The 18,868-nt window shown below is 45.0% G+C and overlaps 1 protein-coding gene across 1 annotated transcript in view; it reads left to right on the plus strand.

Moving 5' to 3' along the window:
- The window catches only part of dnm3a (dynamin 3a), a 486,179-nt gene that overhangs the window by 163,925 nt on the left and 303,386 nt on the right, over positions 1-18,868 (plus strand). Inside the window, 2 exon segments of the mRNA XM_070887379.1 lie at positions 4,571-4,713; positions 15,952-16,087. Of these exon segments, the coding sequence (XP_070743480.1) occupies positions 4,571-4,713; positions 15,952-16,087 (279 nt within the window).

Consider the following 18,868-nt stretch of genomic DNA (forward strand, 5'->3'; position numbering starts at 1 on the left):
GCTCGGTGTTGCAAGCGGCACCACTACACAGGGAAGCGCGGGCTGGGACTGTGGGATGCTCTGTGTTCCAGACGGCTGAACTGGAGGGAGAGGCTCGGGCTGGAATGGTGGGATGCTCTGTGTTGCAGACGGCAAAATTAGAGGGAGAGGCTCGGGCTGGAACGGTAGGACGCTCGGTGTTCCAGACGACAGCACTCGAGTGCGAGCCGTGGGATGGGATGTTGGACGAATGGGTGTAAACTGCTCCATGATATCAACAGCAACACTGGGACCCGAAGCGTCGGAATCAAAACCATAGCAGGTGGAACCAGAACCTATGCGAGAGGGAGGCGCAGGCTGGGACGGTAGTGCACTGACTGTAGAATGCTGCATTATACCAGCAGCACCACTGGGACCCGCAACATCAGAAGCGAAACCATGGAAGGTGGAACCAAGACCTATGCTAGGGGTTGAAACTCTGATGCCCCTTGATGGGGGCTCATAAACATTAAATTGGAAGCTCTCCCCTGCAGACATTTCAGTCATCGCTGGTTGTACTGGTTCTTGTTCTGTACCCTCAGGATCCTCAGGGTTGGCAGCAGCAGCATCGTCATCATCATCATCATCATCATGTTCTGCAAAATACATCAGAACAGTCAAATGCTTAACAGCAAGGGAGGGGGCCGGATGGGTGGCATGAGTACTTTCACACATAGCAGGCCAGGCAGCAGGTTGATTTAAAGAGCCATGATGCATTTTCAGGACTTACCCTCTTCCTCGCATGCGGGCCCAGCTTGTGCTGTACCGATTGCTTTTCTCCATGTTCGACTCGTCACAGCAGCTACCCTTTGTTCCAAGGGTGTCAGTGGATGCAGACTGGGCACGCCTCCTCCTGTCCGAGTTGCCTCCCTTTTGTTGTGGGCCAATTTCTTCTGCAAAGAGTAAAATATAACTTTTTACAGAGTGTGTCAGTCTGCAAGGTGGGACATACAGATAGCCAGGTTACAATTACGATTAAATTAAAAATGGGAAATATTACTTACACTAACTACTTCACCAAGGTCGTGCCATTTCTTTTTACACTTCTTTTTGTTCTTGGTGGACGTTGATCCATTGCAAAGTTGAATTGGCACTCTTGTTTCTCAAAACACACAGTCCTTAATTTGCATGCACCAATGCAGCACCGGTTCTACAAGTTTAGCAGTGAAAAGCTGAACTCACTGATTTCAGCAGGTGATTTATTCAACAGTGCTGCTAAAAGCACTCCCTCACACACAGAAATATCACAAAAATTAAATTACAAGCCTTTGAAGGGGACCAAGAAACAAATCTTCACTTTTTCTCCAGTCCTTTTAAAAATGGCCGAGTGCCAATGTTTGTTTGATACTGCGCGTGCGCGCACGCTCCAACGCGCACGCGCAGGGTTGCCGGCACCACGAAGGCTCATTTAAATTGGACCCGCCCCCCCACTACTTCCAAAATTGGCGCGAGTGTTTGGCTCCGCCCCCCCGCTGAGAAGTGCGCGCCGCGCCAAGCAGAGTTAGAGCTCCGAGGAGCCGGAGAATCTCGGAGTTTTTTTTAAGCGCACTTTTAGGCGCGAAGAACAGGCGTCCAGCTCCGAGGTGCGCCGTTTTCGGCGCGGGCCGAAACTTGGGGCCATAGATTCCACATCATCCACGCTAATGTCCTTCCTTACTATTGCGTTAATCTCCTCTTTAACCAGTAACGCTACTCCACCTCCTTTTCCTTCCTGTCTGTCCTTCCTGAATATTGAATACCCCTGGATGTTGAGTTCCCAGCCTTGGTTACCTTGGAGCCATATCTCCGTAATCCCAATTACATCATATCCGTTAACAGCTATCTGCGCAGCCAATTCACTAATCTTATTACAAATGCTCCCCGCATTGAGACTCAGAGCCTTCAGGCTTGTTTTTTTTAAACACTCTTTGTCCTTTTAGAATTATGTTGTAATGTGGCCCTTTTTAATTTTTGCCCTTGATTTCTCTGCCCTCCACTCTTGCTTTTCTCCTTCCTACCTTTTGCTTCTGCCCCCTTTTTACTTCCTTCTGCCTCCCTGCATAGATTCCCATCCCCCTGCCTTTTCACTTGAAACCCTCCCCAACAGCACTAGCAAACACTCCGCCGAGAACATCGGTTCCGGTCGTGCCCAGGTGCAGACCGCTTGGTTTGTATTGGTCCCACCTCCCCCAGAACCGGTTCCAATGTCCCAGGAATTTGAATCCCTCCCCCTTGCTCCATTCCTCAAGCCACGTATTCATCTGAGCTATCCTGCAATTCCTACTCTGACTAGCACGTGACACTGGTAGCAATCCTGAGATTGCTACCTTTGAGGTCCTACTTTTTAATTTGACTCCGAGCTCCCTAAATTTAGCTTGTAGGACCTCAACCCATTTTTTACCTATATCGTTGGTACCTATATGGACCACGACAGCTGGTTGTTCACCCTCCCCATCCAGAATGCGCTGCAGCCGCTCCGAGACATCCTTGACCCTTGCAGCAGGGAGGCAACATACCATCCTGGAGTCTCGTTTGCGGCCGCAGAAATGCCTACCTATTCCCCTTACAATCGAATCCCCTATCACTATAGCTCTCCCACTCTTTTTTTCCTGCCCTCCTGTGCAGCAGAGCCATGGACTTGGCTGCTGCTGCCTTCCCCTGATGAGCCATCTCCCCCAACAAGGTGGTGTATCTGTTTTGGAGGGAGATGACCGCAGGGGACCCCAGCACTACCTTCCTTCCATTGCTCTGCCCGATGGTCACCCATTCCCTATCTGGCTGTGTAACCTTTACCTGCGGTGTGACCAACTCACTTAAAGTGCTATTCATGACATCCTCAGCATCACGGATGCTCCAGAGTGAATCCATGTGCAGCTCCAGTGCCGCAATGTGGTCTCTCAGGAGCTGCAGCTGGATACATTTTCTGCACGTGTAGTTGTCAGGGTCACTGGGAGCGCCCCTGTCTTCCCACATAGCATAGGAGGAGCATGACATGGGTCTGGGCTCTCCTGCAATGGCTTAACCCTTAAATGAACCTAATTGATAACAACGTCAAAGGTTTCTTACTGATCAGAAAAGAAAAAGAAAAAGATTAAATACTCACCAATCCACCAGCCAATCACTTATCCTCTTGGTTGCGACGTCACACTTCGATTTCTTTTTGCTTCTTTGGTTATCTTCTGCCCCTGCACCAGCACCAGCTGGCCTCCTACGACTGCTGGGCTCCCTTTTATGGGCCTCGCTGCTCCCGACCTGCTCTGCTCTGACCTCCTCCGGCTGCTGCTCTTTTTAAACTGCCTGTTCCACTGATTCTCCGACCCTCGTCAGAAGTGAATTCCTCGCCTACCTCCGGCCCTTCTGCTCCTCGGACTCCTGGCCTCCCGAACTCACGGACTTCCGCTCTCGGACTCTCCCGAACGCTCTGGCCTCCCGAGCTCTCTGGCCTCCCGAGCTCTCCCGAACTCTCCGGCCTCCCAAACTCTCTTTGAAATAAGTGTAACTGGGGTTTTGATGGCGTTTTAACTATTCTGGCCTGGAAAAATTAAATTTATATTTGTGGAATGTCACATTTCTCCATTATGATAGAAAATTACTAGATTTAAAAAATAATTTAAAAAACAACAAAAATCTTTTTTTTTTAAAGTTTGTTTGATATTTCAGCTTCTACCTTAACCCCATGTGTAGGTCCCAATCTTTACTTCGCTTTCTGTAAAATTTTAAGAAATGATTTTCATCAGTGCTTTTTACTTCCTGGTTTGCTGTCTGAGAATTCTTCAGTCAGCTTGATGAAATCACTGCTGTTCTGCGCTGGGGATATCATTTTGACTGTGCTACAGTCAATTTAATAGAAACTTCAAATTCTATTGGGCAATTTGTTTCGAGGTCAGCAGTGATCGTCGTCACTTCACCGCTGACTGCAAATTCCGGGCTGATATGTTACACAAACCAACAATCATTTCTCTGATATTTTCTCTTTTTTGTTCTTTACCTCCACTCCTCACCTTTTGATTTGATTGTCCTTTTACTCTTCAGCCCTGAAGAAGGACATGAACTCAAAACATCAACTGCTTGTTCTCTCCACACGTGCTGGCTGACTTGCTGTGTATTTTAAGCTTTTTTTCTGGATTTGTTTCAGATTTTCAGCATTTTGCTTTTTACTTTTCCCATTTCATACAGGTTTCTTACAGCTGCTACAGGCTTTCATCCCATCAATTTGGCTGGATCCAATCCTTGCTCAGAGAGATGAAGAGTGTAATGCACTACATCATGCAGTTCCCCAGTGCTTACCTTTGTTGCCATAAAAAGTCAATTATGTCCTGGTTTAATATTTCTCAGCCTAAATTTCATTACAAAAGTACTGTTCTACAATTCCAATAGAGGAGCAACAGATTCATTGCACTTTCACTTTCATTTACTTATCAAATATAAACTAAATCAAAAATGTTTTGTGAAAGGATACATTATAATTTGGCAAATCATTTAAAGTTGTCTATTTTGACTGGCTTGGTACAATTATCCACTTTTTTTCCTGAAGATTGTACAGTTCAATGTTAGTTTTTATTTATTTCTGCAGCAACTGACTAACCACATTCGGGAGACACTTCCATCATTGCGAAACAAGCTTCAGAGGCAGATGCTATCTTTAGAAAAAGAAGTAGAGGAATATAAGGACTGCCGACCTGATGACCCTGCCATAAGAACCAAAGCTCTCTTGCTGTATGTTAAGTAGTCTTGATTTATTATGAAGTTTCTTTGTTTGAAGTATAATATGGATTCTTTGGGTCCACTCTTTGTGTTAGCCTGGATTAAAATTAAAATTTTAAAAATATGATCCATTTCTTCTCCAAAATGATAATGAACAGAATTTACTTTCACAAATAAATGTTAATGTACTTTAAATGACGCTCAAACATTGCATTCATTTGCATAGGAAGTGATTGATTTCTTAGAAGACTTCGCTCAACCTGTGATAGTTTCAACTAGGTCGTATGTGTGGATGATTGGTTGTACTCTACAGGGTAGTTGAGAATAGAACATAGAAACAGGAGTACGCCATTCAGCCCTTTCAGCCTATTCAGTTAGATCATGACAGATCTGTCCCTAAAATCCATTTACCCACCATTGCTCCATACCCCTTGATTCCCTTATGTAACAAAAAAAAAATCTAGCGCTCTCAGTCTTGCACATTTCAATTGGTCCAGCATCCACAGCCTTTTGGGCTAAGAGCATTCCATATTTTCATTAACCTTTGTGTGAAAACGTATTTCTGGATTTCACTCCTAAATGGCCTAGCTCTAATTTTAAGATAATGCTCTCTTTGTTCTGGATTGCCCCACCAGAAGAAATAGTTTACCTACCTTATTGAATGGCTTTATCATTTTAAATACTTTGATTCGATTACTCCTCAATCTTTTCAGCTCAAATGAATACAAGCCAATTTTATGCATCATGTCCTCATAATTTAATCCTTTAAACCCTGGTATTATTGTGAATCTGCACTATAACCCCTCCAAAGCCAGTGAATCTTTCCTGAGGTTTGGTGCCTAAAACTGAATGAGGCACTCCAAGGTGGGGTCTGACCAAGGCAGTTACAACTGAAACATTACTTCCACACTTTTGTATTCCTCTTCCCCACATTGAACTCCATCTGCCCTAGTTATGCCCACTCACATCTGTTTGAATTCTGCTCTAAATTCCTTTGTCCAGATTTACATAATAAGAACATAAGAAATAGGAACAGGAGTAGGCCATATGGCCCCTCAAGCCTGCTCTGCCATTCAATAAGATCATGGCTGATCTGATCATGGACTCAGGTCCACTTCCCAGCCCGCTCCTCATAACCCCTTATCGTTTAAGAAACCATCTATTTCTATCTTAAATTTATTCAATGTCCCAGCTTCCACAGCTCTCTGAGGCAGCAAATTTCACAGATTTACAACCCTCTGAAAGAAGAAATTTCTCCTCATCTCTTTTAAATGGGCGGCCCCTTATTCTAAGATCATGCCCTCTAGTTCTAGTCCCCCCCATCAGTGGAAACATCCTCTCTGATTCCACCTTGTCAAGCTCCCTCATAATCTTATACGTTTTGATACGATCACCTCTCATTCTTCTGAATTCCAATGAGTAGAGGCCCAATCTACTCAACCTTTCCTCATAAGTCAACCCCCTCATCCCCGGAATCAACCTAGTGAACCTTCTCTGAAATGCCTCCAAAGCAGTTATATCCTTTTGTAAATATGGAAACCAAAACTGCACGCAGTATTCCAGATGTGGCCTCACCAATTCCTTATATAGCTGTGGTAAGACTTCCCGGCTTTTATACTCCATCCCCTTTGCAATAAAGGCCAAGATACCATTGGCTTTCCTGATCAGTTGCTGTACCTGCATACTATCTTTTTGTGTTTCATGCACAAGTACATCCAGGTCCTGCTGTACTGCGGCACCTTGCAATCTTTCTCCATTTAAATAATAACTTGCTCTTTGATTTTTTTTCTGCCAAAGTGCATGACCTCATTTTCCAACATTATACTCCATCTGCCAAAATTTTTGCCCACTCATTTTGCCTGTCTATGTCATTTTGCAGATTTTTTGTGTCCTCCTCACACATTGCTTTTCCTCTCATCTTTGTATTGTCAGCAAACTTGGCCACGTTACATTCAGTCCCTTTTTCGAAGTCGTTAATATAGATTGTAAACAGTTGGGGTCCCAGCACTGATCCCTGCATCACCCCACTAGTTACTGGTTGCCAACCAGAGAATGAACCATTTATCCCGACTCTCTGTTCTCTGTTAGTTAGCCAATCCTTTATCCATGCTAATATATTACCCCCAACCTCGTGAACTTTTATCTTGTGCAGTAACCTTTTATGTGGCACCTTGTCAAATGCCTTCTGGAAGTCCAAATACACCACCTCCACTGGTTTCCCTTTATCCACCCTGTTCGTTACATCCTCAAAGAACTCCAGCAAGTTTGTCAAACATGACTTCCCCTTCATAAATCCATGCTGACTCTGCCTGACCGAATTTTGCTTTTCCAAATGTCCTGTGACTGCTTCTTTAATAATGGACTCCAACATTTTTCCAACCACAGATGTTAGGCTAACTGGTCTATAGTTTCCTGCTTTTTGTCTGCCTCCTTTTTTTAAATAGGGGCGTTACATGTGCAGTTTTCCAATCTGCTGGGACCTCCCCAGAATCCAGGGAATTTTGGTAAATTACAACCAATGCATCCACAATCCCTGCCGCTACTTCTCTTAAGACCCGAGGATGCAACCCATCAGGTCCAGGGCATTTATGTCTTTAGTCCCATTATCTTTTTGAGTACCACCACCTCAGTGATTGTGATTGTGTTAAGTTCCTCCCCTCCATAGCCCCTTGACTATCCATTGTTGGAATATTGTTAGTGTCTTCTACCGTAAAGACTGATACAAAATATTTGTTCAGAGTTTCTGCCATCTCCATGTTCCCCATTACTAATTCCCCGGTCTCGTCCTCTAAGGGACCAACATTTACTTTAGCCACCCTTTTCCTTTTTATTTTCCTATAGAAACTCTTGCTATCTGTTTTTATATTTTGTGCTAGTTTACTTTCATAGTCTATCTTCCCTTTCTTAATCATTTTTATAGTCGTTCTTTGTTGGCTTTTAAAAGCTTCCCAGTCTTCTGTCCTCCCACTAGTTTTGGCCACTTTGTATGCCCTTGTTTTTAATTGGATACCATCCTTTATTTCTTTAGTTAGCTATCTTTTCTCTCACACCCTTTCCTCCTCACTGGAATATATTTTTCTTGAGTTGTGAAATATCTCCTTAAATGTACACCACTATTCATCAACCGTCCTACACTTTAATCTATTTTCCCAGTCCACTTTACCCAACTGTGCCTTCATACCTTCATAGACTCCTTTATTTAAGCTTAGTACGCTGGTTAGAGATCCAACTTTCTCACCCTCCATTGAATTTGAAACTCAATCATGTTATGATCACTCATTCCGAGGGGATCCTTGACTGGGAGATTGTTTATTAATCCTGTCTCATTATACAGGACCAGATCTAAGATAGCCTCCTCCCTGGTTGGTTCCATTACGTACTGCTCAATGAACCCGTCCCTTATGCACTCTATGAACTCCTCCTCAAGGCTACCCTGACCAATTTGATTTATCCAATCAATATGGAGGTTAAAATCACCCATGATTATTGGAGTTCCATTTTTACAAGCCCCCACTATTTCCTGGTTTATGCTCCGACCAACAGAGTTGCTACTGTTAGGGGGCCTATATAATGGAAAACTCAATTAAAAGGATATTTTACTGCTGAAGTAAAATTTTAGTTTCAGCTGTTTACATTAGTGAGTTTAAGTTTTGGGTTGCCGTTATCTCTGCTTGCTGTAAATGCTGGTGGTGGTTAACATAGTAGTATGAAGCTGTCTGGAATTATGATGGGCCGGGTGTTGGTAAAATATACTTTTTAAAGAAAGACTTTTGTGTATTATTTATAGATGTTTTTAAAGGAAGGGAAATCAGCAGGAATACATTATACTTATACTACTTACCTATTTTATAAAAGAAAACAATAGACCCAAAGAATTCTTTTTTAATAACATGAATTTTCTTATTAGCATAGGGACCTATAGTTTGAATAAGCATCCCAGATCGGGTTCATAGGAAACAATCAGGGCTATAAATTTACACCAGCCCGAAACGCTCTGGAGCCACACAACTAAACTCCAAGAAACCACACCGCTATTTGAGGCCGCGTGTTTCTTGATTTCTCTGTTTTGGACGTCTCTTAGTTGCGTCATGCACTGTTTTCTATGAAGCTGCTCTGGACGCATACCATCGGGCAATATAGCAGAGAAGGAGACCCAAATTGAAGGTCATTGAGAAAATTACTCTTGTGAGTCTATTACTTCCTTTTATAAATTTTGAACAAATGTACTCTCCCTCGTCTTTCTTTCTCTCTCAACTATAATATATGGCCCATTATGCCTGTGCTGGCTCTTGAAAGAGCTGTTCAATTAGTCCCATTCCCCTGCCCTTTACCCTTCCAAATGTTTACTTTTCAAGCATTCATCCAAATTCCTTTTGAAAGTTATTATTGAATCTGCTTCCAGCACCCTTTCAGCCAGTGCATTCCAGATCATAACAACTTGCTGCCTAAAAAAGATTACCGACCATTTTGCCATTGGAAACAGTTTCTCTGCCCCCCGCAGATTCTGCCCAAACCTTTCCCCATTCCTCGACCTTCATGCTCTCCTGTTGCCCTCTCAGGCTTGACTCCCTCTAGGATAAGCCTACCACCTCCCTCTGTGTCTCACTTGGCATCCTCTGAAGGGCCTGTTGAGGTCCCATCCTGCTTTCTCCTGCGGTGGTGGCAGTGTGGCCCTTATCACCAAATCACATCTTGGTCTGTCCCCCTACTTGTCTGGCACCTTTTCCTTTGAGCATCTCACCTTGTTCCACCCCTCTCACCTCTACTTTAAAATCCTATGTTCTCTGCCTCCCACCCAAGTACCATGCTAAGTTTCTCACCGAGATATCTTCATTGCTTTTCTCCTTCAACCTCAGCCCACCAAGTGACTTCTCATTCTTGGTGAGTTCAACCTAAATCTCAACTCATCATACCTTCTCTCCTCTGAACTCAGTGCCCTCCTATCTTCCGTTAATCTCTTCCTCCACATAAGCTCCCCTACCTATTACCACCCCCTTTATTTTACCATCTCACGCGCCTCTACTCCCATCGTATCAATCACAGATTAGGCCGTCTCTGATCTCTTCCGTGTATCCTTCTCCACTCATATCCCCCTTCCCCCTCCCAACCCCACTTCCTTCTGTGTCTGCTCCTGGAAAAAAAACTCTTCCCCCAATTGCACTTTCAAATTCCTAACTGTCGAGCCCTTGGCCCTCCAGTCACAATGACATTTCTGCAGCTACCGATCTGCTCAATCACACCCTCACCTCCACCTTTGATGCCCTTGTCCACAATTATTCTCTCTCTCTCACATGGTATGCCCCTCATCTCTGCTTCCTTAAGTCCAAAGGACGCAGTCTTGAACATTCATGGCAGACAACTGGTTTAGCCATTCATTGCCAGATCTGGCTGGACCACATAAAGCACTATTGGGTTCTGCCAAAACTGCTCACTATTCTAGGATCATTCTGGAATGCAAAGATAACCCTGGCTTCTCTTCACTACAAACCATCTTCTTAAACCCTCCTCTCCTGCCTCCTCCACCTTTACTCCAATAACAAGTGTAAGGTGCTCATGAACTATCAGTTCAGCTGTCCCTGCCACTTTCTTCCTTTCCCCTAGCCCACCAAACAAAATTTCCCCTGAGGTTCCCCCCTGCCCTAGCTCTGAACTCACATCTTTCTCTAGTTTCTCTCCTATCTCGCCAAATGCCCTCTCCGAGCTCATGTTGTCCGTGAGACCCACCTTTGGCTCCCTATTCCCACCAAACTACTGACCACCCAACTTCTCTTCCTGGCTCCCCTGTTAGCTGACATTGTTAACGGTTTTCTCTCCTCTAGGACTATCCCCCTCCCCATCAAATCTGCCAACATCACATCCTCAAAAAACCCACCTTTGACCCCTCTGCCTTTGTAAACTACCGGCCCATATCCAACCTCCCTTTCATCTCCAAAGTCCTTGAATGTGTTGTCTACTCCCAAATCCGTGCCCATCTTTCCCAGAACTCCATGTTTGAACCCCTGCAATCAGCACTGAAATAGCCCTTACGAAAGTCACCAATTATATCTTATGTAACTGTGCCTGTGGTAAACTCTCCCTCCTCATCCTTCTCAAGCTTTTGACATGGTTGACTTCACCATCCTCCTCCAGCATCTCTCCTCCATTGTCCAGCTGGATAGGACTGCACAAGCCTGGCTCCATTCTTATCTATCCAGTTCTAGCCAGAGAAGAGCCTGCACTGGCTTTTCTTCATGCTCCTTCACAGTTATTGCTGGAGTCCCCCAAGGATCTATCTTTGGTCTCCTCTGGTGTCCCCCAAGGATCTATCTTTGGTCCCCTCTGGTGTCCCCCAAGGATCTATCCTTGGCCCCCTCATCTACATGCTGCCCCTCGGCGACATCATCTGAAAATATGATGTCAGGTTCTACATGTACGCTGATGACTTCCAGCTCTACCTCTCCATCATCTCTCTCAACCCCTCCACTGCCTCTGATTTGTCATGCTGCTTGTCTGACATCCATTACTGGATGAGCAGAAATTTTCTCCAACTAAATATTGTCTTCGGTCCCCTCCACAAACTCCATTCCCTCGGCACTGATTCCATCCATCTCCCTGGCCATTGTCTGAGGCTGAACCAGACCTTGATGTCCTATTTGACCCGAAAATGAGCTTCTGACCCCCATATCCACTCAATCTCCAAGGCTGTCCACTTTCACCTCTGTAATATTGCCTGTCGCCATCCCTGCCTCAGCTAATCTGCTGTTGAAACCTTCATCCATACCTTTGTTACCTCTAGACTCGACTATTCCAATGCTCTCCTGGCCCACCTTGCACACTCCTTAAAGTTAAGCTTATCCAAAGCTCTGCTGCTCGTATCCTAACTTGCACCCAGTCCCATTTACCCATTACCCCTGTGCTCGCTGACCTACCGGTCCGGCAACGGCTCAATTTTAAAATTCTCATTTTTGTTTTTAAATCCCTCCATAGCCTCGTCCCTCCCTAAATCTATAACCTACTCCAACCCGGCAACCATCCGAGATCTCTACACTGCTCTTCCGTATCCCTGATTTTAATTGCTCCACCACTGGGTGCCTTGCCTTTAGCTGCTTAGGCTCTTAAATTCTGGAATCCCCTCCCTAAATCTCTCTACCTTTACAAAAGCAAAATACTGTGGATGCTCTCCACCTTTATACCTCTCTTGTAAACTCCTTATGTGGTTCAGTATCAGATTTTATATGATAAAGCTCCTGTGAAGCGCTTTGGGACATTTTACTATGTTAAAGGCACTATATAAATGCAAGTTATTGTTCTCAACTTGTCCTGCCACATTCAAAGATTTGTGTACGTACACTCCAGGCCTCTCTGTTCCTGCACACCCTTTAAAATTGTACCATTTCGTTTAGATTGCCTCCCCTAACTCTTCCTACCAAAATACATCACTTCACACTTCTTTGTGTTAACTTAAACAGCGACAACAACTTTTAGTTAGATAGTGCCTTTAACGTAGTAAAACCTCCTAAGGCGTTTCACAGCAGACAAATTTGACACCGAGCCACAAAAGAAGAAATTAAGGCAGATGATCAAAAGCTAGGTTAAAGAGGTAAATTTTAAGCAGCGTCTTAAAGGAGGAAAGAGAGTTGGAGAGGTTTAGGGAGGGAGTTCCAGAGCTTAGGGCCCAAACAGCTGAAGGCACGGCCACCGATGGCTGAGGAGTTATAATGAGAGATGTGCAAGAGGGCAGAATTTGAGGAGTTGTGGGGTTGTGAGGCTGAAAAAGATTACAGAGATAGGGAGGGGCAAGGCCATGGAGTGATTTGTAAACAAGGGTGAGAATTTTGAAATCGAGGCATTGTTTAACCGGGAGCCAATGTCGGTCAGAAAGCACAGGGATTGTGATTGGTGATCGTGACTTGGTGCGATTTAGGACATGGGCTGCTGAGTTTTGGATGACCTCAAGTTTACGTAATGTAGAATGTGGGAGGCCAGCCAGGAGTGAGTTGGAGTAGTCAAGTCTAGAGGTAGAGTCTAGGGTTTCAGCAGCAGAAGAGCTGAGGCAGGGGCGGAGGCAGGCAATGTTACGGAGGTGGAAACAAGCGGCTTTAGTTATGCCGGAAACTCATTTCAGGGTCAAATATGACATCTAGGTTGCGAACTGTCTTGTTCACCCTCGGATTGATGCTAGGGAGAGGGATGCAGTCAGTGGTTAGGGGACGCAGTTTGTGGCGGGGACCAAAGATAATGGCTTCGGTCTTCCCAATATTTAATTGGTGAACATATCTGCTCATCCAGTACTGGATGTTGGACAAGCAATCTGATTATTTAGATACCAGGGATCAGGAGAAGTGGTGGAGAGGTAGAGCTGGGTGTCATCAGCGTACATGTGGAAACTGACTCCGTGTTTTCGGATGATATCGCCAAGGGGCAGAATAATGATGAGAAATAGGAGGGGCCAAGGATAGATCCTTGGGGGACACCAGAGGTAACGATGCGGGAGTGGGAAGAGAAGCCATTGCAGGAGATTTTCTGGCTACGATTAGATAGATAATAAAGGAACCAGGCGAGTGCAGTCCCACTTAGCTGAACGATGGTGGAGAGGCGTTGGAGGAGGATGGAGTGGTCAACTGTGTCAAAGGCTGCAGACAGTCCAGAAGAACGAGGAGGGATAGTTTACCTATGTCACAGTCACAAAGGATGTTATTTGTGACTTTGATGGGAGCTGTTTTAGTACTGTGGCAGGGGCGAAAACCAGATTGAAGTGATTCAGACATTGAATTCAGGGAAAGATTGTCACTGATTTGGGAGGGAACAACACATTCAAGTACAATTCTATGTCCTCCTAAATTCTGTTACTATCCTCCTCACTGTTTGCTACATTTCAGAATTTCAAGACTTCTGCAATTTTTGAAATTATGCCCCCATACCCAAGTCCAGGACATTAATATAAATCAGAAAAAGCAGTGTTCCTATTACCGAACCCTGAGGGACACTCCTGTTTTCGTCCAGTCTGAAAAAGAACCATTCACCAGTACTCTCAGCTTTCTGTCTCTTAGCCAAAATTTATATCCATGCTACCACTGTTGTTTTAATCCCATATAATAGCTCTGTGGGAAAATCAGGGTCATTCATATATGTCCTGGTAGTATGTAGACAAACAGATGTAATTGTGGAGTTTATTGCCGCTTTTGCTTTCCAGTTATGGCGTAGAATTTACATATCATATCTTTTCATTAGGAAGTTCTCATAACTGCCAGAAGTTTATCTCCCTCTAGATGCAGGGCTATTCTAATGATTCCTGTGGTTAATAGCAGCATCCAGAGTCTTTGGCTGGATTTTGGCTTTGATGCTTTCGGGGTGGCGGGCCAGTAAAGTTTGTGCCCGGGAACACTTTGCACCTCAGTCATCAGAATTGGGCTGCAAAAAACCTCACAAAAACATTCCCAATACATAGCCCATGCCATCACAACATAAATCGCAAACAAAATTAAAAGAAAAAACAATCACACTTACCTTAAGACAACATTACTTACCTCTCTGCAGTCGGTATAGGGTAGGACCGCCCATTTTCCCAGATGGTCACAGCCGGGAGCGCTGCGGGTCGGACGGGACTCAAAAAGCATGCCGGTGTCGTAATCAGTGGCGTTGCACACAGCTGCAGCTCTTCCAGGCGGTACTGTTCTGTGCCGCCGCATAACTGGCCCTGGAAACCCCCGCGGGGTGCTGGAGGCTGCCCCCCACCCCGCCCAGAAGACCTCATCACCGCCATTGCCACCCTTCCGGGCAAAAAACAAAGCTCAAAAGACCAGTAAATCCACCCCCATTTCCACTGAAGCATTGGAAGTGCAGTTTTTAATGAGCTGCTTGTTACATCAGAATTGCAAGCACCAACTGCTTAACATTTCTTGGTTTTCACTGCAGTTTATTTTTCAGTTGGTGTTAAACATCTAGTCGTACAGTGGCCATTAAGAATTTTATGAAATCAGTGAATTCAATTGTTACAGAATCAGAAGTGCCTTTGCATAGATTTGAAAGTGAAATGAAATCGTATTTTTCGAAGCATTTTACATTAGAAACATGTTTAAAACTTGGTATTTTGCAAAAGCAACACGTGAGATTGTTAAACTTAATAGTCATGGCAAAGCTACTTAGAAAATGAACCCCAAAATCCATTGGATTCTTATGTTATTGCCTGTGAAAAATAAAGAAAAGTAAAGGCTTGACTTAATAATAGAAAAACGCAGTTCATAATATTCTGATTATTATTATGGCAACTGGATAAATGCCATTTGTGGAGAGACTGACCTCCCAAGCTGTCAATCACAAAGGGTTCAAATTGGACCCACCCTTCGAACAAAGTGTCATTGTTCAATTAAGCCAGAATAGCTGGCTATCAATATTAAATGAAAATCATTTTTGCTGATAACCTAGGATGTTTGTCAATGACTGCCTCCCCCGCCCCCACAATTTTTAAAAATTGTCTCAAAGCTATAGAAATGTGAATAAACAAGCAGTTTCAATGATGACATGTCTCGCTCCCTGGTAAATAAAACTTCAAAATATCAAGGCAACCAGCCTAGTTTCAAGTTGGCTGGCTTCATTAAAAAAATATCTACATTAATAAAGTTCAATTCAGGCAATACATGAAACAGAACAAAATGTTACACTTGCATGAGTCAATGGGGTCGATTTTGACTATTGGATGGCCGCCAGGCGGAGCGTACTGGCCAGTCCAGCAGTAAAGAAGCGGCTGTGATGTTGAGGCCTGGGCCTTATTTGAATTTGGCATACGAGGGATGAGGCTCCCAACAGGCGTCCACACGTAGCTCACTGCTCTTCGACCTCAGCAACGTTGGCTGGCTGGGATGCCGACAGAGTGGCTACTTAGGGCAAGGGGGTGTGATACTGAGGCAGCAGCCTACAGTATTCTCTGTCTTTTTACTGATTGGACTGCCAGTAGACGTGGGCGGATTGTGCGCACTGCAAGCCCATTTGTCCCTTAAAATTGCAATCAGGGTCCTAACTACGTCATTTGGATCCTAGTGTTTCAATTAGGTGCTTCGGGCACCCTGTGTGAACGTTAGATGAGCTGATCATTTGGGTTAACTGGCCATTTTATAGGCCCTTAATGCCCAAGTGAAAATTGGCACCAACATTTTGTGGAGGAGTGAAAATTGAAGGGGAAAAAGGAATCAAGTCATTGGCTCATCCTTAATTATTGCGTACCTACAAGAAATGATTGCTAAGCATGTTTTTTCCCCTCTTTCTAACAATCAGAATGGTAAAGCAGTTTTCTGTGGATTTTGACAAGAGAATTGAAGGATCGGGTGATCAGGTGGATACGTTAGAGTTATCAGGTGGAGCAAGAATCAACAAAGTTTTCCATGAGCGATTTCCTTTTGATCTAGTAAAGGTATTACTCTTGCCAATCACATTTTATCTATGCTACATTGAAACCACAAAAAGGTAAATAATGGAAGTAATCAGAGAATTATTGAGCCTTCAACCCCAAAATATATTAAAATAAACTCTCCTGAGCTCCATAGAACTGTAGAGGTTTACAGCAGGAGGCAGTTCAGTCCATCATGTCTGTGCTGGCTATTTCCTAGAGCAAATCAAAACTAATCCCACTGCCCTACGCACTCTCATAGCCTTGCATCTTTCTCTGCTTCAATATTTATCTAATTTTCCCTTGTGAGAAGCAATGGTCTCTGCCTCAACCATTCATTTTAGCAAAGCATCCATGCTCCAATACATCCCGCTGTGTAAAATAACATTTTTGATGCTGCATGGCAGTCATTAGATAAATTGTAAAAATTTTGTGAATAGAAGAAAATTAACTATGGTTAATGAACATAACATATGCATTTGAAGCCAACATCTTATGTTTCCATCAGCAATATTTTGTATTTTAACAAAATATTAATTTGAAGGTCATATCAGTAGGAATGAACCAGATGTATTAAAAAAATAACAATGGAATAATGGAGATATTGGTGGATGACAATGAATACAGTTGTGTGTCATGCCTCTGTCACTATTTTAACCTAATTATTTTAAAATAGCAAGACAGAAGACTTAAAAAAGCATGTTAAACATTTGTGTGCTTATATCAGCAATTGTCATTTCCAGCTCAAGGGCTTGGGCAGTTCAGATCAGTTGCATTGATATCCTCCTCCAGAGACTTACTTCTAAAGTTAAGAAATTGTTGCTATATTCCAATAAATTAAACAAAATATGTCATAGATGACATGTAAAATAAATAATGCAGCAGTGATCTAAGGTCTAATAATTACATTCATTGATGAAATCAACAATTTTTTGTGTTGTAATTCCACTAGTATTTTGTATTATAGGGCCCAAGTTTCCGCCCTCTGTAAGAACGGTCCACCTCCATAAGGTGCGCTGATTTTCTGGAATAAAAAGGGCACCGAAAACTTACCTTGTGATTCTGTGAGCTCCTCAGGACGTCTTTGTGCTCGGCGTGGCGCAGCACAAGGGGTTGGGGGTGGAGCTAGGTCCTGGCGCTGAACACAGTGCCGGGACCTCTGCACAAGCGCGCCGGCCCTAGCCCTGGCCGAATGGGCTCACTGGGCGAAGACTCTGGCCTCCCTCCCTCCTGTTCAGCTCCCGCTCCCTCCCCCCCCGTTCAGCCGTTACCCCCCCTTTCTCCACGTCATTGGCTGGCCCCGCCCGCCTGGCATCTTGCTGGGGGCGGCCCCACCCGCAGTCTTCAGTGGCCTGGCTTCCATTCGTCGGAGGGGCCCGTTCAGCCTCCCCTCCTCTCCCCCCCTCCTCTCCCCACTCTCCTCTCCTCTCCCTCCTCCCCTCTCCCCCTCCTCCCTCCCTCCCTCCTCTCCCCCTCCTCCCTCCCTCCTCTCCCCCTCCTCCCTCCCTCCTCTCCCCCTCCTCCCTCCCTCCTCTCCCCCCTCCTCCCTCCCTCCTCTCCCCCCTCCTCCCTCCCTCCTTTTCCCCCCTCCTCCCTCCCTCCTCTCCCCCCTCCTCCCTCCCCTCCCCCCTTCTCCCTCCCTCCTCTCCCCCTCCTCCCTCCTCCTACTCCTCCTCCTTCCCTCCTCTCCTCCTCCTCTCTCCCTCCTCCTCTCCCCCTCCTCCTCCCTCCCTCCTCTCCCCCCTCCTCCCCCTTCTCTCCCCCTCCTCCCCCCTCCTCTCCCCGCCCCCTCCTCTCCCCCTCTCCTCTCCTCTCCCTCCACCCCTCTCCTTCCTCCTCTCCCCCCTCTCCTTCCTCCTCTCCCCCCTCCTCCCTCCCTCCTCCTCCCTCCCTCCCTCCCCTCCCCTCCCTCCCTCCCTCCCCTCCCCTCCCTCCCTCCTCTCCCTCCTCTCCCTCCCCCCTCCTCTTCCCCCCTCCTCCCCCCTCCTCTTCCCCCCGCCTCTCCCTCCCTCCTCTCCTCTCCTCCACTCCCCTCCCTCCCTCCTTTCCCTCTTTCCTCTCCATCCTTCCTCTCCCACCCCCCTTACCTCCCTTTCCCCCCTCACCTCCCCCCCTACCCCCACCCCTCGCTGTCAGAAACACAGAGAGACACTGACAGAGGCAGAGAGAGACACTGGTGGGGGTGGGGGGGGCAGTGCAGGCGCCCATCCTAGCACGCTGTTGGAGGGCTCCCGGTGCTGCAGTTGGTGAGCAGAAGCTTAATTAATTATTTATTGATTGATTTATTGTTATTTTTTTTTAAATTAATTCTTTTTGATTTATTGTTTGATTTATTGATTTATTTAACATTTATTATTGATGATGGCTCTTTATTTGTAAAAGTGAAGTGTTTAATGTTTGTAAACCCCCCCTCCGCCATTACCCGCCCCCTATCTCTTATTCCCTACGCCTGATTTGTAATTGTAGGCAAGGTTTTTCTGAGCGTACAAAAATCTACACTTACTCCATTCTAAATTAGTTTGGAGTAAGTTTTTACTGCCTAAACTTGCAAAACAGGCGTAACTGGCTGGACACGCCCCTTTTGAAAAAAAAATCTGTTACAAAATGGAACTATTCTAACTCACTAGAACTGGAGCAAACTAAATGCCAAGAATTGCAATTTCTAAGATGCTCCATTCTAAACTAGTTGCTCCAAAAAAATAGGGACAACTCAGGCTGAAACTTGAGCCCATAGTTTTAAAGAACCAAATTAGTAAACACCCTGTTTAATAACTATATTTTCAAAGCTTGAGAGGATATTTGTAT

This window comes from Pristiophorus japonicus, chromosome 8 (genome assembly GCF_044704955.1).
Source record: "Pristiophorus japonicus isolate sPriJap1 chromosome 8, sPriJap1.hap1, whole genome shotgun sequence".
Taxonomy (NCBI): Eukaryota; Metazoa; Chordata; class Chondrichthyes; family Pristiophoridae; genus Pristiophorus; species Pristiophorus japonicus.